At 60.4% G+C, this 20,383-nt stretch overlaps 1 protein-coding gene across 1 annotated transcript; it reads left to right on the top strand.

The window, feature by feature from the left end:
- Positions 1–208: 208 nt before the first annotated feature.
- Positions 209–20,347, top strand: LMTK3 (lemur tyrosine kinase 3). Its single transcript, XM_057711641.1, has 15 exons — positions 209–299; positions 1,190–1,323; positions 1,587–1,737; positions 2,250–2,326; positions 2,794–2,912; positions 6,495–6,582; positions 6,927–7,075; positions 7,499–7,583; positions 7,667–7,788; positions 7,939–8,088; positions 8,635–11,156; positions 13,858–14,279; positions 15,566–15,701; positions 15,878–16,015; positions 19,323–20,347. Exons 1-15 carry the CDS (start codon positions 224–226, stop codon positions 19,337–19,339), a joined length of 4,386 nt encoding a protein of 1,461 aa, XP_057567624.1. The 5' UTR covers positions 209–223; the 3' UTR covers positions 19,340–20,347.
- The last annotated feature ends 36 nt before the right edge of the window (positions 20,348–20,383 follow it).

The following is a 20,383-nucleotide window of genomic DNA, read 5'->3' as shown; positions in this document are numbered from 1 at the left end:
GTCCGCCTCTCCATCCCTTCATCTGTCTGTCCCTTCAAAGAGGGGGAGGGGGGTACCTGAGCCAGTAAGCAGCCCCTCCCTCCCCCTGTCCTGAGTCTCCTGCCCCTCTCCTGGGCCGGGGGGAGGCCAGGGTCGCGCGGGTCCCCATGGCTGGGGGCTGAGGGCCCGCCCCCCCCTCCTCCCCAGCCGCCACCACCTCCACCTCCCTTCCATCCTCGACAAGATGCCTGCCCCCGGCGCCCTCATCCTCCTCGCGGCCGTCTCCGCCTCCGGCTGCCTGGCGTCCCCGGCCCACCCCGGTAAGTCTGTCCGACCATCCGACTGTCCAGCGGCCCCCACCCCCACCCTGGCCTGCCCCGGGGTCTGTCTGCAGGGCTCTGGCTCCATCACCTGTGTGGCGTCTTCCCGCAGCGAGCCAGGGCCTGGGGAGCCGCGGGGACGGTGCCTCTGTCAGCAGGGCCTGTGGGAGGAAGGCTGGGGGCTGGGTGGGGAGGGGGTCCGTTCGGGCAACATGTGTGTGTGCACGCATGTGTGTGTGCAGATGTGTGCAGGGAGTCAGGGAAGGACAGGGCCTCTGGGAGAATTAGGGACAGAGGGGAGGAATACTATTTCTAAGGGGGACACAGCATAGGATGCTGTCTTTAGCTTTGGGGGAGACCCAAGGCTTGCGGAGTTCCCTTCTCAGGGGCTTGGGCTGGGGACAGAGGACATGTGTGTTCTCCAAGCGTCCCTAAAAGAAACAGGCCTCAACCCCCGTAACTAGGAGGTTCCAGCATGGGGCAAGAATCTTCTCCCAGCCTGCAGTTGGGGGCTCATCCTCTTCCCCAAATAGGGGGTAGGAAGGCCGTCGTGGGAGCATATTTTAAATTCTGAGAGCTCCAGGCTCCACTGTTACTCCCCCTTCCCTCAATCCTCACTGAAATTAATCCAAGCATAAGGGTGAGGTGATTGGGGGGGGGGAGATCCCAGCTTGGGGGGAGAGAAGGGACCCCACCCCCAACCCAACCACTTGAGAAGGCCCCAAACTACAACTCCCACAATGCCCTGGGCCACCCGGCTCCTCTGCCAGGGGCCCCTGGTTGCAGAGCATCGTGGGAGTTGTAGTTAAGACTAGCTGGGCGGGGAGGGGCATTCAGTCCGGGAGCCAGGGGTTTGAAGCCGGGACCCCAGCCCAGTCCTGTGCCCACAGATGGATTCGCCCTGGGCCGGGCCCCACTGGCTCCTCCCTATGCCGTGGTTCTCATTTCCTGCTCTGGCCTGCTGGCCTTCATCTTCCTCCTCCTCACCTGTTTGTGCTGCAAACGGGGTGATGTCGGCTTCAAGGTGAGGTGCACGAGGGGATTCAAGGTGGGGAGGAAGACTCCGGCAAGGCCTTTCCCCCCCAACCCAGGTGGTAGGAGGGGGAGTGGGGCAGTGAGTCTGAGAGCCCTTCAGGCCCGAAGTAACAGTGAGGTCCAGAGCCTTGGGATGGGAGCTGGACAGGGATTGGGGGACAGTTATGAGAAAGATGGTGATGATATTGATGAGAAGGACCATGGCGTGTCTCAGCCCTGTGTTCTCCCACCCCTCTCCCGTCCTGGCCCCAGGAGTTTGAGAACCCAGAAGGGGAGGATTGCTCCGGGGAGTACACTCCCCCTGCGGAGGAGACCTCTTCCTCACAGTCGCTGCCTGATGTCTACATTCTGCCGCTGGCCGAGGTCTCCCTGCCGATGCCTGCGCCGCAGCCGTCACACTCAGGTACTGCCCCACACCTGACCAGAATCCCAGGGCCCCACAGGGTGGGATGGGAGGCGCTGAGAGTCTTCCCTGAAGGAACAGGGAGCAGAGGCCCGAGGCAGCCAAGGGAAAAGGCAGAGGTGGGAGCCCCGGAATCTTGGAAGCAGCCTGAAGGAAGTCAGAGACCATCTTGGTAGAAGCCACTGCTTAATCCGAAACCAGATTTGGGGATTCTTGCGGGGCAATCAATAGCGAGGTCAGCCTAGATCTTAATGTCAGAGGCAGCCAATGGCAGGCTGAAGTCATGTCATGGGATCTTGGGACGCCAAAGGGAAGGACGGATTGGACGCTGGAAGCTTGTGGGCAGCCAATGAGGAGGCTGAGATCTCCTCGCGGATTGTTGGGGCAGCCAATGAAAAGAGATGTGCGGTGTCTGCTTTGCCCGCGGTCCCCACTGAGTTGAGGGGTGTTAGTGGCACTTGGCAGGGGAGAGAGGCTCAGGTGCTTCCCCCTTTCCCCCTCCCCCCCCCCAGACATGACCACCCCCCTGGGCCTTAGCCGCCAGCACCTCAGCTACCTGCAGGAAATTGGGAGTGGCTGGTTTGGGAAGGTAAGTGGGGCTGGGGGTGGGGGAGGGTCCGTACAATCCAGGGCGATGCTCCCGTTCTGTGTCCATCTGCCCTGCTCCCACCACTTCTCATCTGTCCCCTGCCTCCTCAGCCCACCCGTTGCCCGCCCCTCTGTTCACCTCTCACCCACACCCATCCACCCCATCCCCCTGCCACCTGTCAGTCAGCGCCTCCCTCCTCACTCCATTGACCACTCCGCCTCGCCATCCGGCTCTCCACGCGTCAGTCTGTCCATCCTTCCACCCGTCCCTGCGTCCATCGGACTCTGGGCCTGTGAGTCTCTCACCCCACGTCTGGTGGGGGGCGAGGGTGGTGGGATTTGAAGGAAGAGGCTGGAAAGGAGGGGAAGTTGGGAGCCATACGGTGGGGTGGAGGTGGTCCCGGGGATGGGGATGGGGATGGGGAAGGGGAAACCACAGGCGCTGACTCCTGGGTCCGCCTTGATCAGGTGATCCTGGGAGAGATTTTCTCCGACTACACCCCAGCCCAGGTGGTGGTGAAGGAGCTCCGAGCCAGCGCAGGGCCCTTGGAGCAGCGCAAGTTCATCTCAGAAGCACAGCCCTACAGGTATGGGGACTTCTCGGTGGATGTGGGGCCCCGAAGGCCCAAATATCTGAGTTTGTGCCTCACGGAGGTAACCTTTGGAAATGGGAGGGTACAGTGTGGGGTCAAATCTGGATTCACATCCTAGATCTACCTTTTCCTGGCTGTGCCACTCAGTCCAGAGAATTTCCCTCCCTGAGCCTCGGGTTCTTCCTCGGGACAGAGCCCGGGAAATGAAGGCAGTGTGATGAAGGCGAGGGGACAGCACAGAAGCTGAGCTGGAGACCTGCCCCTCTCCACTCTGAACCTCAGTATCTTCATCTGGAAAGTGAGTCCAGGAAGTCTGAGCAGCCTCATGTAGAGGGCAGCTGAGAGGATGCGAGATGACCCTGTGTTAGGCACTGGGCACATGATGGTGGCTCCCTTCCTCTGGTCCCTGCTTGTGGGTGAGGAAAGGCAGAATCAGAATCATAGACCAGGGTCCAGAGCAGGTGCCCAAAATGGCCACTGTTCCCCCGCCGCCACTGGCCTGGGAGGTCCTAGGAAGGCAGGACCCTGTCCCTCCCCTGCCTGGTCTCGCCTCCACTCTAAGGGCTTCTAGACAAGAGTTAAGTAAACATTTGTCACATAGATGCCCTGTGGGGTAGTGAGTGCCCTGTCATGGAAAGGCTGTGTACATGGGGACCTCTTATCAGAGGGTTGTAAAAGTGAGCTTTGCCCCAAGATTTTATGAGCCCCTTCCTCTGAAAACTCCCACGGTTTCCTGTGGCCAGCAGGACAAAGTCCCACTTGTCCCTACAGCCCACAAGCCCTATTCCCTTCCTGCCACCAGCCCTCTCGCCCCCGCCACCCCGGTCTCCCCACTGGCCCTCCCACATGCCAGTCTCTTTCCTGCCGCAGGACCACCGTCCTTGTTGTTGCCTGTCTAGAATATCACTCCTGGCTCACCCAGCCCCAGTTCCAGATGGTGGGATCCCTTCTCCTCCTGAGTCTCAGATCAGAAAGGCCTTCTCTTACATACATACATACTTACACACACACACACATGCACGCACACACACACTCTCCCACCTAAGGAGGGCCTTGGGATGCTCCATCACATCAACTTGTGTATTTTCTTCATAACATGTATCCTAGTTTGTCATTATTTCATCCGTTACTTGCTTATTTGCCTCTCTCTCTAGACCCGTGCTGGCAAGCATTAGCCACATACAGCTATTTAAATTCACCTTAAATAAAATGCAGTCAAATTCAGAATGTCTTTCCTCAGCTACCCTTGCCACATTTCTTTCTCTTTTTTTTTGTTTTGTATTTATTATGATTTTTTTTCACATCTTCATTGGAGTATAATTGCTCTACAGTGTTGTGTTAGTTTCTGCTGTACAACAGGATGCATCAGCGACATGTATACATATATCCCCATATCCCCTCCCTCTTGAGCCTCCCTCCCATCCTCCCTATCTCACCCCTCTAGGTCGTCACCGAGCATGGAGTTGATCTCCCTGTGTTATGCAGCAGCTTCCCACTAGCCATCCATTTTACATTTGGTGGTGTATATATGTCAGTGCTACTCTCTCACTACGTCCCAGCCTCCCCTCCCCCTCCCCGTGTCCTCGACCTCACCACAGTTCAAGACCTCAGTTGCCACATATGGCCAGTGGCTCCCAAGTTAGACAGCTAAGATCGAGAACATTCCCAACTTCACAGAAAGTTCAGTTGGAGAATGCAGGACTACAGTGGCAGCTCGGGGTCCGTTTTGTCACCCAGGTGCAAGTCGGCCCTCAGTGGACATTCACTGAGTCAGAGACCTGAGAGCAAATCCCAGCTCTGGCACTGTTACCAGCTGTGTGACCCTGGGCAAGTCACTTCACCTCTCTGAGCCTCCCCTTTCCCCTGGAACAAATGGGAAACGTCATCCTGCCTAGTGGGGTTGTTGGGAGGATGTGTTAACAGAAGGGGCTCAGGTTAGTAGGTGTGCAGTGGATCCAGGCTTTTTTCTGCATCTGCCGTCCTCAATCTCCCCATGTTGGGCACTCCAGCCATTTTTTCAAGCCCCAGCACATGCCTGGTGCTTTCAGAAAGCTTCGTCTCATGAGTCTTTTCCCAAGCAGGAGCGAGAGCCCCTATTCCCCCAGGTGGAGAAGGTTGGGACACAGGCGGTGGGCAGCTTGGGCCTGGGCACCGGTCCCCGCAATGTATGAAGGGCCCCTGCCTCCAGCCAGGCCCCAGTGGAACCAAGACTTACTGTACACCCTCCTTGAGCCAGGCTCTGGGCTTCAAGCCCTGCATGTTTTAACCTTCCCACAGACCCTCAGCCCACGTATCAGGGTAAAATCCTTCATTCCACACATTTTTATTGAGCACCTACTAGTCTCGGCACTGGGGACATGGCCACATGAACAAAAAGCCCCAAATCCTTGTCCTATAGAGCTTGCCTCCTAGTGGAGGGGATACACAGTAAATAAGTAAGTGAAGAAATGAATTTTAACACAAAAATCTCAGAGACTGACAAGTGCCTTGAGGACATAACGCGAGATTGGGACGGAATTATGGGAAAGGCGGGGTTGACTAGGAGGAATCAGGAACGCAAAGCATGGCAGGAAGCGTGTTCCAGGCAGAGGGAACAGCAGGAGCAAAGGCGGTGGGGCAGGAGGACGCAGCTGAAATGCAGGGCGCAATGAAAATCAAACAACGTGTTAAAATGCTAAAATACAACATCACAGCGAAGATCTTTCACTCTTGCCAGCTCCTCTCTGATCTCCTTAGATTCGCTGCCACAACTCTGTGAGGGAGTTACTCTGTCCCTATTTTATAGAAAACGGAGGCAGGGAGAAGTGAAATGACTTCTGTGAGATTACACACTGGGAAAGGCGGAGACGGCATTCAGACCCCTGTGCCTGACTCTACCCACAATGTGAGGGTATATAAAGGAGCGACAACCCCCAGTGTTGCAGGGGTAGGCAGTGACATTTCTTGAGGAAATGATGTTAAGGGATGAGGAGGACTTTGATGAGAGGAGAGTGTTCTCCACAGAGAGACGTGTACATGCAAAGGCTTGGAGCCTAGGCAGGCACCTGTGAGTTTGGGGAGATGTACACGGGGTGAAGAGTGTTGCTGGGGAAGGCAGAGGGGCAGGAAAGACCTAGGAGTGAGCTAGGGTCTGTCCCAGGGCACTGGGGAGCCATGGAGGGATGTAAGCAGGTCAGGGACAGATTGAAAGGGAGAGACTGGAGGCAGGGAGGCCAGGAGGAGGCTGAGAAGAGAGTCCAGGAGGTAAGGAGGAGGCTTGAGCTGGGGCTGTGGGGAGGGGAGGGGATGGGGAAGAGTCAGGGGGCAGGAAGAAGGGCTGACGGTGGTGAGCCAGAGGAGGGGCAAGGAGGTGCCTGGGGGTCTGGCTTGGGAACTGGGAGACAGTGGGGTGGTCCTGAGATGGGGATGTGGGGAAGGAGTGTGTGTGTGTCTGGTGGAGATTCTCAGGAAAGGAAATGGAGACCAAAGAGGCTGAAGCAACAGTTTGGTTTCGCTGGGAGGCTGGGGTGGGACAAGGGGCTGGCGTGGGATGAAAGGAGCTGTTTCCTGACCTAGGCAACCGCCTTCCCCTTGCAGGAGCCTGCAGCACCCCAACGTCCTCCAGTGCCTGGGCGTCTGCATGGAGACACTGCCCTTTCTTCTGATTATGGAGTTCTGTCAACTGGTGAGGGTTCTAGGGGGAGGCAGAGCCGGGAGCTAGACGGGGTGGGCGCTCAGGGCAATTCCTAGGGACCTTCAGCAATGACATCATCATCGTCATAGCGACACCTGTAACAAGTGATAACATCTCTGTAGATGAGCACCCACTTCCCAGGTGGCCTGCCCTGAACGAGCATGTGAGGTGGGTGGGTTCTGTGACTGTGCGCTTCTAAGCAGCAGGGGAAACTGAGGCCCAGAGGGGCTTCCCACTGAGGGCAGAGGCTGCCCCATCCTCGCCTCGGATTGGCTGGATGTATGGGTGCCTGGGAGGGGGCGGTGGTGCTGACCCCTCCCTGCTCTCTCTCCCAGGGGGACCTGAAGCGCTACCTCCGGGCCCAGCGGCCCCCCGAGGGCCTGTCCCCTGAGCTGCCCCCTCGAGACCTGCGGACACTGCAGAGGATGGGCCTGGAGATCGCCCGCGGGCTGGCACATCTCCACTCCCACAACTACGTGCACAGGTGGCAGCCCGGGAGCCCGAGCCGCCGGGAGGAATTGGGGCGGGGTGGGGGGCCGACTACTTAGGCGAAGGAGGCGAGGCTGTGGGGGTGCGAGGTGAGGCCACAGGGGAGGGGCTTAGGAGGAGAGCAGGAGGCCTAAGTGGGAGAGGCAAAACGGGGGAAAACCCGGCAGGGTCAGGAGAGGAGGGGAGGAGTCAGGAGAGGAGGGGAGGAGTCAGGAGAGGGGAGTAGTCAGGAAGGGAGGAGGGGTCACAGAAGAGAGGGAGGAGTCAGGGGAGGGGGAGGAGTCAAGGTAGGAGAGGAGGAGTGAGGAAAAGAAGAGGGAAGGCGAGCAGTGCGGGAAAGTGGGCGGGGTCTAGGTTGGGGGCGGTGGGCAGGCCTCCCCGAGCTCCCCTCTTCTTACCTCTCCCCCTTTGCCCCCAGCGACCTGGCCCTGCGCAACTGCCTGCTGACCTCCGACCTCACCGTGCGCATCGGAGACTACGGGCTGGCCCACAGCAACTACAAGGTGAGGGCTGCCCTCCATCAGGGAGGGGTGGGCGTGGGGGGGTGCCCCGGCCCCCCTGACCCCGCTCCGGCCTGTCCCCGCAGGAGGACTACTACCTAACCCCCGAGCGCCTGTGGATCCCGCTGCGCTGGGCAGCGCCTGAGCTCCTCGGGGAGTTGCACGGGACCTTCATGGTGGTGGACCAGAGCCGCGAGAGCAACATCTGGTGAGGGGCTCGGGCTGCGGGGGCCCGAGGAGGACAAGGAAGGCAGAAGGGTCACAGGTTCCACGGGTGGGGACACTGAGGCTGGGAGGGGCGGCCCCCTGGCCGGTCAGGGCGGGGCTCTTACCTCCCCCTGCCCTCTGCTCCTTGTAGGTCCCTAGGGGTGACCCTGTGGGAGCTGTTTGAGTTTGGGGCACAGCCCTACCGCCACCTGTCAGACGAGGAGGTCCTCGCCTTCGTGGTCCGTCAGCAGCACGTCAAGCTGGCCCGGCCGAGGCTCAAGCTGCCGTATGCGGACTACTGGTGAGGACAAGGGCCTGACCCTGGAGCCCCGACCTTCCACCTCCCACCCCAGGATGATCCCAGAATCCCCCACCTCATTTCACACTCTCCCCCCGACCCACAACGGCACCATTTGCTGCCAGCCCTAGAAAGGAGTGGGGACGTCCCCACCCCTTCCACCAGCATCTGCTACTCGGAGGGGGGAAACTGAGGCATGGAGTGACAGAGATGGTGTTTGAACCTAGTTTCTCCAACGCTAGACGACCCCTGCTGCTTGCTTGTCTCTGGTTCCAAAACTTGTATAACCCAAACAGGAAGGTCACCTTAACCATCATTTCTGCACATCTGCCTTGCTGTCCTCTCTTCTTCTAGGTCTCTGTTCCCCCTCTCTGGCTCTCTGTCCCTCTCTCTCTCTGGTTTCCATTCCCCACTGTCTCTGGGTCTTGGTCCTCTTCTCCCTGGGTCTCTGCCCCCCACTTTCTCCTGGTCTCTACCCACCCCCAGGGACCCCCCCCTCCTCTGCTGGGACTCTGCCCTACTCACCCTTGCCTCCTTCCTCTGCCCCAGGTACGACATCCTGCAGTCCTGCTGGCGGCCACCTGCCCAGCGCCCCTCGGCCTCTGATCTCCAGCTGCAGCTCACCTACCTGCTGTCTGAGCGGCCCCCGCGGCCCCCCCCGCCGCCACCCCCACCCCGAGATGGTCCCTTCCCCTGGCCCTGGCCCCCGCAGCACAGCGCCCCCCGCCCGGGGACCCTCTCCTCTCCGTTCCCCCTTCTGGATGGCTTCCCGGGGGCTGACCCTGACGATGTGCTCACGGTCACCGAGAGTAGCCGTGGCCTCAACCTTGAGTGCCTGTGGGAGAAGGCGCGGCGGGGGGCAGGTCGGGGCGCGGGGGCACCCACCTGGCAGCCTGCGTCTGCGCCCCCGGCCCCCCACGCCAACCCCTCCAACCCTTTCTACGAGGCGCTGTCCACGCCCAGCGTGCTGCCGGTCATCAGCGCCCGCAGCCCCTCCGTGAGCAGCGAATACTACATCCGCCTCGAGGAGCATGGCTCCCCGCCAGAGCCCCTCTTCCCCAATGACTGGGACCCCCTGGACCCAGGAGTGCCTGCCCCCCAGGCCCCCCAGGCCCCCTCCGAGGTCCCCCAGCTGGTGTCCGAGACCTGGGCCTCCCCCCTCTTCCCGGCGGCCCGGCCCTTCCCGGCCCAGCCCTCAGCCTCCGGGAGCTTCCTCCTGAGTGGCTGGGACCCCGAGGGCCGGGGCGCCGGGGAGACCCTGGCAGGAGACCCTGCCGAGGTGCTGGGGGAGCGGGGGGCCGCCCCGTGGGCCGAAGAGGAAGAGGAGGAGGAGGAGGGCAGCTCCCCCGGGGAAGACAGCAGCAGCCTTGGGGGGGGCCCCAGCCGCCGGGGCCCCCTACCCTGTCCCCTGTGCAGCCGCGAGGGGGCCTGCTCCTGCCTGCCCCTGGAGCGGGGGGACGCCGTCGCTGGCTGGGGGGGCCACCCTGCCCTTGGCTGCCCGCATCCTCCAGAGGACGACTCGTCCCTGCGGGCAGAACGGGGCTCCCTGGCCGACCTGCCCCTGAACCCCCCCGCCTCGGCCCCCCCCGAGTTTCTGGACCCCCTCATGGGGGCGGCGGCGCCCCAGTACCCCGGGCGGGGGCCACCTCCCGCTCCCCCCCCCCCGCCGCCACCTCCCCGGGCCCCCGCAGACCCGGCCGCGTCCCCCGACCCCCCCTCGGCCGTGGCCAGTCCCGGCTCAGGCCTGTCGTCTCCGGGCCCCAAGCCGGGGGACAGCGGCTACGAGACAGAGACCCCTTTTTCCCCCGAGGGAGCCTTCCCTGGCGGGGGGGCGGCAGAGGAGGAAGGGGTCCCTCGACCACGGGCTCCCCCCGAGCCCCCCGACCCGGGAGCGCCCCGGCCACCCCCAGACCCGGGTCCCCTCCTGCTCCCGGGGGCCCGGGAGACGCCGACCTTCGTAGTTCAAGTGAGCACCGAGCAGCTGCTGAAGTCCCTGCGGGAGGATGTGACAAGGAACCTCCTGGGGGAGAAGGGGGCAGCCGCCCGCGCGACGGGGCCCAGGAAGGCAGGGAGAGGCCCCGGGAACCGAGAGAAAGCCCTGGGCCCGAGCAGGGACCCCACAGTCCTGGACAGCGGGAAGCAAGCCCCCGGCCCGAACGGGGGCCCGAGCCTCCCCGTGAACGGGGTGACAGGGCTGGAGAACGGGGGACAGAGAGCCCTGGGCGTCGCGGAGAAGGTGGCAGAGAATGGGGGCCCGGGGTCCCCAGAGAGAGAAGAGCAAGTGCTGGAGAATGGGGAGCTGCCACCACCAAGGAGGGAGGAGAAAGTGCTGGAGAATGGGGGCCCGCGGTCCCCAGAGAGAGAAGAGCAAGTGCTGGAGAATGGGGGACTGACACCTCCAAAGATCAAGGCGGTGTCAGAGAATGGGGGCCTGAGACTCCCCAGGAGCCCGGAGAGGCCGCCAGAGACTGGGCCTTGGAGAGCCCCCGGGCCCTGGGAGAAGATGCCCGAGAGTGGGGCTCCAGTCCCCGTGAACGGGGAGCCAGCCCCAGAGACTTCGCTGGAGAGAGCCCTGGCACCCGGCGCAGGGGCCTCGGCCCTGAACGGCGGGGAGACAGCCCCTGGCCCCCTTGGCCCAGCCCCCAGGAGCGGGCTGCCGGAACCCGGGACCGAGAGGAGAGCCCCCGAGACTGGGGGGGCACCGAGAGCCCCCGGGGCTGGGAGGCTGGACCTCGGGAGTGGGGCCCGAGCCCCAGTGGGCATGGGGATGGCCCCCGGCGGCGGCCTCGGAAGCGGCGTGGACGCAAAGGCCGGATGGGTCGACAGCACGAGACCACAGCCGCCTCCGCCGCTGCTGGAAGCACAGCGGAGGAGGCCGGAGCCAGTGCCCCAGAGAGCCAGGCCGGAGGCAGCCTCCGAGGGAGAGCCCGGGGCCCCAGACAGCAGAGCCGGCGGAGACACGGCACCCAGCGGAGACGGGGACCCCCCCAAGCCCGAGAGGAAGGGCCCCGAGATGCCTCGACTGTTCTTGGACTTGGGACCCCCTCAGGGGAACAGCGAGCAGATCAAAGGTGAGCAGCCTGCTGGGAGTACGGGAGCGCGGTGGGGGACCGAGGCCCGGCTCTTGTAAGATGTAGGATGCGGTGGAGACGCTCAGGCTCCCAGGTACCAGACAGGTTAGCCTGGCAGTGCCGAGCGCAGACCCTGGAGCTGTACTGCCTGGGCTCCAATCCTGGCCCCTCCCCAGCTCAGTGACCTTGGACAAATAACCTTACTTCTCTGTGCCTCAGTTTCCCCATCTGCCAAAAACGGATGACAAGGATAGCACCTACCTAATAGGATTGTGAGGGTTAAATGAGTTAGGACTTCCAAAGCCTTTGGCCCAAGGCCGGGCACTTCTAAGCACCTGCTGTTATATCATGATTCATGTCAACCAGGGGTCGCAAACTCAAATGCCCACAGGGGGCCAGGCAGTGTAAGGGAATGAATGACAGGTGGGAATGAATGAGATCTGGGAGATGTGGGGTGGGAGTTGGGAAGGAAATGCAGCCACTTCTCAGTTCTATTCAGGAAGGCCCACCTGGTGTTGCCAAATCTGCCGCTGTCCCCCTTTAAGCCAGAGTTCTGGGTGTTTTAATGGTTGGAACCAATTCAAACGAAGCCTCTCTGTGGGCTGGGCTGCCAGCGCGTGATCTCTGGTTTAAACTCTCCAACAAGCGGAGGCATCTATTCAGTGGGCCAGGCCTCCCATGGGCCAGGCCCTGAGCTGCCCACGGCTGGAACCCAGGGAGCCTCAGACCCTGCCCTGCCCACTGTGGTGCTGGCGGCCTGAAAGCCTAGTAGAAATGCCTTTTCTGGAAACTGAGTTGTGATAGGAACACTGGAAGTATTTTGTCATAGAGAGGGGACAACTTAAGAGAAGGTAAGTGGAGAGTAAAGAGAAGCAGCCCCTGTTTGGTTCCACTGGACTCACCCAGAGGCCTGATTTCCTTAAATACCGGTATGAAAGTTGTAAATGACCTGGCTTGTTTTATACTGGCAACCTCAGCCACACTTGAGGGAAGGGTTATTATCTCCGTTTGCCAGAGTAGCCTGAGGCTCAAGAGGGAAAGGTCAGGAAGGGGACTGGGCACAGAACCTTCCTTCCTCAAACGCATGGCAGTTGAGAAGCTCAGGCTCCTGGGTGCCAGACAGGTCAGCCTGGCAGTGACGAGTGCAGACCCTGGAGCTGTATTGCCTGGGCTCAAATCCTGGCTCTGCCCCTCCCTAGCTCTGGGACCTTGGACAAATGACCTTACTTCTCCATTCCATGACATTAGAACACTACCATTTCTTCAAGGTTGCTGTGGGGAGTTTGCTGTGTCAGGAAGGACCCTGGGTGGCATGAAAATGACAGAGGTGACCAACTAAGATGCCTCAGAGGATCTGGGGTGGGGGTGAGGGGTTGGTGCTGTTGGGTGAGAAGAGACTGGGAATAGTCAGCTTTTTTTTTTTTTTTTTAATATAGTGAACTCCTACTCATCCTTCATGACCCCACTCCAATTTCTCCTTCCCTGGGAAGCCTTCCTGATTTCTAAAGGCTGTCACACTGTCTTTCCTCTGGGTATCCACAGCCCTTGATAACTTCCTCTATAAAGGCCCACTCCACCCCTATCACCCTCAGATAGGTGGCCAGGGAAGGCCTCAATGAGGAGGTGACTTTTGAGCAGACATGAAGGAAGTGAGCTAGGTGCACATCTGGGAGAAGGATGTTTCAGGTAGAGGACACTGAGATGGGCATTAACTTCACACGTTCAGGGAATAGCAAAAGGCTGGTTAAGCTGGAGGAGAGTGAATGAGGGATGGAGAGTGACTCAGTCCACATCCATCTTTCTTCTTGCCCTGCCCTGCCCCTCTCCTCATCCCCACCATCGCCCCCCACAGGGCCTGGCACACAGTTCACTCATGCAGTAATGGAGGAATGAGTGGCCCCTCCATTTACCAGTGAGGAAACAGAGGCTCAGAGAGGTGGATCTGCTTGCCCAGGGACACACAGCAAGAGAGCAGGGTAGGCTTGGGATTCGAAGTGAGATTTCCTCCTCCAGGGACCTGAAGTCCTTCCCTCCCAACAGGCTGAGATCAATTAGTCTTAGGGCAGGGAAAGGACCTGGAGATGGCAGGACACCCCACTTTTCTGGCTATTGAGGGCCAAAAAAGGAAAGAAAGTACCTTGGTCAACATTGTGTAGCAGGGAACATCCATCCATTAATCTCACAAATATTGACTTAGTGCTTCTATGTGCTGGGGCTTGGGGACACAGCCAGAACGAGCCCGGCTCAGTCTCTGTTCTGTGACAAGGCAAACAATCACACTGCCACAGAATTGTAGTTCTACACTGAGATCAACTGCTTGGAAGGCAAGGTGCTTGGTACTATGTGGTGCTGAGCAGGTGGCCTGGCCTGAGCTCCTGGGAGATCTCCAAAGGTTTTGAAAGTCCAGACAGAGCTGGATAAGGAAGTTCCAGGCAGAGGGAACAGCCTATGCAAAGGCTCAGAAGTGGGATGTGGCCCATGTGGCTGGATGGAGGTAAAGCCAGAATGAGGGGGGCCAGAGCCAGGAGAGGTCCGCAGAGCCAGGGCCCCCGGGTCTGGTGGGCCCCGGGAGAAGCGGGGGCTTTGTGCTGTGGGCACTGGGGAGCCACGGGAGGGTTAAGCAGTGGAGTAGGGGAAGATCACTACCCTTCTGCTTGGAGACCCCCAGGAACAGGAGCTCACCGGCTCTCTCCCCTCGCAGCCAAGCTCTCGCGGCTCTCGCTGGCGCTGCCGCCGCTCACGCTCACGCCGTTCCCGGGGCCGGGCCCGCGGCGGCCCCCGTGGGAGGGCGCGGACGCCGGGGCGGCTGGCGGGGAGGCCGCCGGGGCGGGGGCGTCGGGGCCGTCGGAGGAGGACGGGGAGGACGAGGACGAGGACGAGGAGGAGGACGAGGAGGCGGCGTTGGCGGCGGCGGGCGCGGCGGCGGGGCCCCGGGGCCCCGGGAGAGCGCGGGCAGCCCCGGTGCCCGTCGTGGTGAGCAGCGCCGACGCGGACGCGGCCCGCCCGTTGCGGGGGCTGCTCAAGTCTCCACGCGGGGCCGACGAACCCGAGGACAGCGAGCTGGAGAGGAAGCGCAAGATGGTCTCCTTCCACGGGGACGTGACCGTCTACCTCTTCGACCAGGTGCGCTGCGGCGGGGGACGCAGGACCCCCGGGTCTGCGGTCTGGGGGCGGGGCCTGGATGAAGACCTCGCCTAGATGGGGCGGGGCCTGTCGGGTGAGGGCGGGGCCTGGGGAGAGACTGATTAGGGAAACGGGGCAGGATGAGTCCTTGAGTGTGAGGGCGGGGCCTGAGGGTGGGGCGGGGCCGGGGGAAAGGCCGAGTCCAGAGCAGAGATGGGGCCTGGGATGGGGGAGGGTGCTGAAGGGCTAGGGAGAGGCCTGGAGGTGAGAACGGATCCGGAAGGAAAGAGGGGTACCTGATATTCAAAGGCTAAGGAGACAGTGAGAGGCTTAGGGCGTGGCCTGTAAGATGTGGGCGGAGCCTAGTGAAGTTCGGGATGGGTTCTCTAATGATGTGGAGGCTGAGGGGCCGGCTCTCTAATGATGTGGAGGCTGAGGGGCCGGCTCAGGATGGAGGGGATCTTATCCACTAGGGACGGGCCAAGGAGAAGCTGCAGGTAGGGCTTAAGAGATGCTGCTTGTAGTGTTAAGACACTAACTGCAGTAGTGGGTTCAGGGATGGGACAGAGCTAATGAACTGGGCGGGGCTTAGGGAGGTGGGTTGAGGATTGGGTTAAAAGTAACTCGCCTGGGAGGTTAGTGTTGAAGAGAAAAAAAGATCGGTGTGGTGCTTGTAAACTGGGGCCGTGTCTAGATGAACCTTGGGCGGGGCATACTAAGGTCCTGAGATGAGTGAGAACAGGGTAAAGAAAGGAGGCCTAGGGCACTGAAACAAAAGGGTGGGGCTTGGAGGGCTGGAGCGGGGTCACCTTAGAGGGCGGGACTCCGGAGGTGCTCCCCGGAGGGTCGGGAGGTGCTAAAAATGGGTTAGGGGTTTGGAGGACCGTAGGAGCAGGTAGTTCTGGGGCCTGCACTTGATCTCCCGAGGCCGAGATCTCGGTTATAGGTAAGGGTCATGGAGACGGGGTGGGACTTACGGAGATAGTCTTGGGTTGGGGGCTTCCGTGGAGGCCGCGCGTTAAGAAGCGGGGAGAGAGAGAATTCCTGCAGTGGACTGCTTAGCTGTGGGCGGGACTCCGTAGTCGGGGGAGGAGCCTCAGGCCGGGGTGAGGTTAAAGCCGGCCTGAGGCGTCGAAGGCAGATTAGGGGTCCCTTCAGAGACAGCGATTGTAAATTGGGATGCCTGAAGCCCCAGAAATGTTAGCGGGGTTTGTTGCTTGTTGGAATTGCGGTGAGTGGGATGTGACGGTTCGTCCTCTCTTGCTTCCCTTAATCTGCCTTCACAGGAGACGCCAACCAACGAGCTGAGTGTCCAGGGCCCCCCCGAGGGGGACACGGACCCGTCAACGCCCCCAGCGCCCCCGACGCCTCCCCACCCCGCCACCCCCGGAGATGGGTTTCCCAGCAACGACAGCGGCTTTGGTGAGGGGCGGGGCGGGGCGGGCAGAGTTTGGGGCGGGGTCTATGGCAAGAGCAGCGACCGGGCGGGGCCAGCGGAGGGGCGGGGTTGGAGAGGGCGGAAGCAGAAGTTGGGGGGCTGAAGTGACTGAGGGTCTGACCGCGTCTTCTCTCCTTCCTCACCACCCTTCCAACGCTAGGAGGCAGTTTCGAGTGGGCGGAGGATTTCCCCCTCCTCCCCCCGCCAGGCCCCCCCCTGTGCTTCTCCCGCTTCTCCGTCTCACCTGCGCTGGAGACCCCGGGGCCCCCCGCCCGGGCCCCCGACGCCCGGCCCGCAGGTACCGTTCTTCAGACCCTTGGCCCTGCCCCACCTCTGCCAATCTCTGTCCCCACCTGTCTCTCCCGCTTTCTTGTCCCCATCTCTCTGAATTTCCCTGCTTCTCTCCCAGTCTCTTCCTTCCCCCTCTCTCAGTCTGGCTACTCACCAGTGAAACCCCACCCATCCAACTCTGCAATCAGCTCAGACCAAGAGGTGTCCATCAGATGGACTTGGGCAGTCACGCCCTACCCTAAGCCTCAGTTTCCCTTCTGTAAGGATGCCCTCCGAGTCTTGCCCATCCCATCTTTTTTTTGGCGGGGATGGGGGCGGGCATGTGGAATCTTAGTTCCCTAAACAGGGATGGGACCCGCGCCCCCTGCAGTGGAAGCGCGGTGCTTTAACCACTGGACTGCCAGGGAAGTCCCAAATCATTTCTCTCTCTCCCTTCCTTCCTTCCTTCCTTCCTTCCTTCCTTCCTTCCTTTCTTCCTTTCTTCCTTTCTTTCTTTCTCATCTTTGCCCCATCTTTGGGCTAAGGTTCCTGTCTGGTACTTGCTGGATCCTGATCCTGTCTCTGTTTGGGGGCACAGGTTGATCAGAGGCAGACAAGAAGACAAAGGAAACCAGGGCGCTCAAAGCTGGTTAATACAAACCAGAGCAGAGAGGACACGGCCAGGGCACCCCATAGCAATAACAGCAAGCACTCACGTAGACCCTAGAATGTGCCCGCCACATCTTATCTCATTGAATCCTCCCTGCGATCCCATGGGGTGGGTTCTAGTCTCATCCCCATTTTACTGAAGAGAAAACTGAGGCACAGAGAGGCATGAGGAGCTGGGGTACTGAGCTGGGCATGAGGAGGCTGAGGCACACTGGCTGCCTGGCCTGTGAGTCTGTGCCCACTCCAGTAGTCAGTGTTTGTCAGGGGCCTTTCTTGTGTTTTCTTTGCTCCATAATGCTCATCCTCACCACCACCTTGGGAGAACATCCCTGGATGCAGGGCTTGCACTGGGCCAGGGAGGTGGAGGTGTTCCCGGAGGACACAACTCAGTAGGTGGAAGGTGCAGCTGGCTCTTTTCAGGGAGGACTCCATGCCTGCTCCTCTCCATTGTGCCTGAGTCCAGGTGTTGGTCATGCCCCTTCTTGGCTGGGTGACCTAGGGCAAGTCGATTTCCCTCTCTGTACCTCAGTTTCTGCAGAATGAGGATAGGATCTAACTCATAAGATTGTTAAGGGGATTAAATGGCTTAATCCTCGCCTTGCACGCAGCAGTGGTCTTTAACTGGTAAGCTGTTCCTGTGTTTAATTCAGTAGATGTTTATTGAGCATTGGCTGTCTGTGGGTGCTGTGCTGGGCTCGGGGGATTCTGTGTGGGGCAAGATCACTGAGCCCCCCCTCCGCCCCAGCCACAGCACTGACCCCACAGTCCCACAGTGAGTGAATAACTGCAAACTCAGGGTTGCTGAGAAGGCAGATGACAAGAGGAAAAGGCTTTGTGTCCTCGGTGATGGAAGGGTCCTTTAACCAGGGACTTAAAGGGTTGGTTGTTGTCAACTAGGTGAAGGGGAAGGGGACAGCGTGCTAGCGGACGGGACAGCTTGCAGAGGGCCTGAGGCAGGAGAGAGCTTGGCCGGTGCTTGAAACAGAAGGAAGCGGGTGTGTCTGGGAGTTACTTGGAGAGTGGGACAGATGGAGGTGGGTGGGGGGAGGTGAGAGAGAGCAGGGCAGACCCTGTAGGGCTTGAGGGTGGGCTGAGAGGCGGGGACTTTGTCCTGTGGGCACTAGGGAGCCAAGGGAGATGTGTGAGCAGGGGAGGGGCAGCATCGGTCTTGAGTGTAGGAAGACTTCTCCCAGGCCTTGTGGGGGCCAGTGGAAGCAGGGAGGCTGGGGCAAGGGTCCAGGAGGGAGAGGAGAGTCCATGCAGGAGGTCAAGGCCAGGAGGGACCAGCTGAGGGCTGACTCTTCACTTGGCAACATCCTCAGACTTCACCCCCAATGTCACTTCCTCCCAGAGGTCTTCTCAGAGGCCCCCATGAGGACAGGGGGAGGTAGGCTCCAGGGCGTAGAGACACCCGCCAAGTGGGGAGTCAGCGCTGAGGCCGGCAGTGCCAGCAGTCTGAGATGACGTCACCTTCATTCACCAGGGGAGGGGAGAGAGGCCCCGGTCATGCAAACCCCAAGTCCCTTTGCTCAGTCCTTAGATACTCCCGCCTCAGCTGGGCTGGGAAACTGCTGCGCTGCTTTCCTGAGACCATGGCTGGGGTGGGGGTGGGGGCAGGTAGAGTCCCTTTCTTCCTCAGACCCCTGTGCTCGGCGTGGCTCTGCCCACGTCACACTTGTTGCCTGGGTGCTGAGTGATGCCAGGAATCTCAGAGTTTCCCTACTCCCTTGAAAAGGACACCAGGGTCATGCTCCCCATTTAAAGAGAGGCAAACTGAGGCTCAGGGACTGGAAGGGAGGGCGATGACGTGACCCAGGCGACTCAGGTGAGACATATGAGGTGGAATGGGAGGGTGCCCTGTGTGTAGAGTCTCCACCCCATAGAGCTTGGGTTTCTGCATCTGTCGAATGGGTGGGGGGCTCGCCTTCCACGGGGAGAGAAGGCGGGAAAGTTTGGTGGGGAGGGCACTTTGTGCAGGGCCTCTACTGGACGTTAGGGATGCAGCAGTGACCAAATGCAGTCCCATCCTCTCTGATCTTCCGTTCTAGAGGGCATGCAGACAGGAAGCTAGCTCTTTGCCAATGACTGAGATTACCCCAGAGGAGAAATGTGAAGGAAAATAACTATAGTGCAGGGAATTCCCTAGCAGTCCAGTGGTTAGAACTCAGTGCTTTCACTGCCGAGGTGAAATCCCTGGTCGGGGAGCTAAGATCTTACAAGCCTCGCGGCATGGCCAAAAAAAAACCAAAACCAAAACCAAAGACAAAACAAACAAAAAAATCCACTATAGTGCAATGAGATAGAATGACCCTGGGGGATGGGGGGGACCACTGCTTGACTGAGAATGACCCAGAGAAGGCCCCTGAGGAGGGGGCATGGTGACAGAGTTCTATGGGAAGGGCTAAGGGCATGCCAGGCAGTAGGAACAGCCAGTGCAAAGGCCCTGGGGTAGGACTGTGCTTGGAGGAACAGCAAGGAGGAAGACCACTGTGGCTGGAGCAGAGTGAGTTGGGGGAGGGAGTAAATGAGGACAGAAAAAGGACAGAGCAGATCATGCGGGGCCCTGTGGGCCACGGTGAGGACTTGGTTTTCATTCTGATGTGCCGGAAACCATGAGTCTTTCTGCCCAGGAATTCCACTTCTCTCTCCTCTTCCTCCATCCTCAGGCCCCGTGGAGAACTGACTCCCCGAAGACCTGACCCCCCTGCACCCCCAGAAGAGGGGTTGAGAATAGAATCCTCTGTGGACGACGGAGCCACTGCCACCACCACAGACGCCGCCTCGGGGGAGGCCCCCGAGACTGGGCCCTCCCCCTCCCCCACCATGTGCCAAACGGGAGGCCCAGGCCCCCCACCCCCCAGCCCCCCGGACGGCTCCCCTGAGCCCCCTGACCCCCTCGGTGCCAAATGAGGCAGGAAGCCCCTCGCCCCTCCCTGGAGAGCTGCCTTTTTCGGGACTGAACTCTTTCGGGCCTGGAGCCCCTCTGCACAGCGGAGGCCCCTCCTCACTCCCTCCCAGCCCCAGACAGGGGCCGCAGGCTTCGGGGAACTGGACCCCCCCCCATCTCGCGTCTCCCTTTCCCCACCCCGGCCCCTGGAGGGGCCTCTGGTTCAAACCTTCGCGTGGCATTTTCACATTATTTAAAAAAGACAAAAACAACTTTTTGGAGGAACGTGGGGCATGTGTATGTTTCGGGAGGCGAGGAGGGGAGGCTGCAGGAAGCGGGTGCTGTCCAGGAGATGTGGCCATCCTCACAGCCCCATTTGACAGATGGAACATCGAGGCTCAGAAAGGCAAAAACGCCTGTGTGGCGATGCGACTCTCCCCAGCTTCTCCACTTCTCTGGATCTCATCTGCGTCTGGTGTCGGCAACACCGACTTCTGCTGCAGTCCCAACTTACAGTTCAAGAGGTGACGAGGAGCCGGCCAGGGTTGGGGAAGGCGGCAGGCTATGGTCAGAGCCGAGTTTCTGCAAGGTGGCCGGTGGTGGTGGCCAGCTGTCCCGGGGCCAGGGCTGGTGAGGAAGGTGCTCAGAAAGGAGCTGCCAGGACCCACACTGGATCGTGGCCACATCACGCACACCTCAGAACGGCACTGACCTGTCCCTCGAGGGTCAGAATCTATCTGCCTGACCATGGTGACTGTGCCTCGGTTTACCTGTTTCTCCATGTGACCACCCACCTCCCTGGCATTCTCTTCCCTTCCCCCTAATCGAACCTCTGCATTC

This window comes from Hippopotamus amphibius, chromosome 16 (genome assembly GCF_030028045.1).
Source record: "Hippopotamus amphibius kiboko isolate mHipAmp2 chromosome 16, mHipAmp2.hap2, whole genome shotgun sequence".
Lineage (NCBI taxonomy): Eukaryota > Metazoa > Chordata > Mammalia > Artiodactyla > Hippopotamidae > Hippopotamus > Hippopotamus amphibius.
The sequence above is the reverse complement of the archived record's forward strand: the minus strand, read 5'-3'. Positions and strand labels throughout refer to the sequence as shown.

Bases quoted from the DNA above. Each gene is read 5' to 3' on its own strand.
- LMTK3 (XM_057711641.1), top strand. From the start codon at position 224: ATGCCTGCCCCCGGCGCCCTCATCCTCCTCGCGGCCGTCTCCGCCTCC. The intron at 7,789-7,938 runs GTGAGGGGCTCG...TGCTCCTTGTAG, and splicing joins AGCCGCGAGAGCAACATCTG to GTCCCTAGGGGTGACCCTGT. The intron at 8,089-8,634 runs GTGAGGACAAGG...CCTCTGCCCCAG, and splicing joins CTGCCGTATGCGGACTACTG to GTACGACATCCTGCAGTCCT.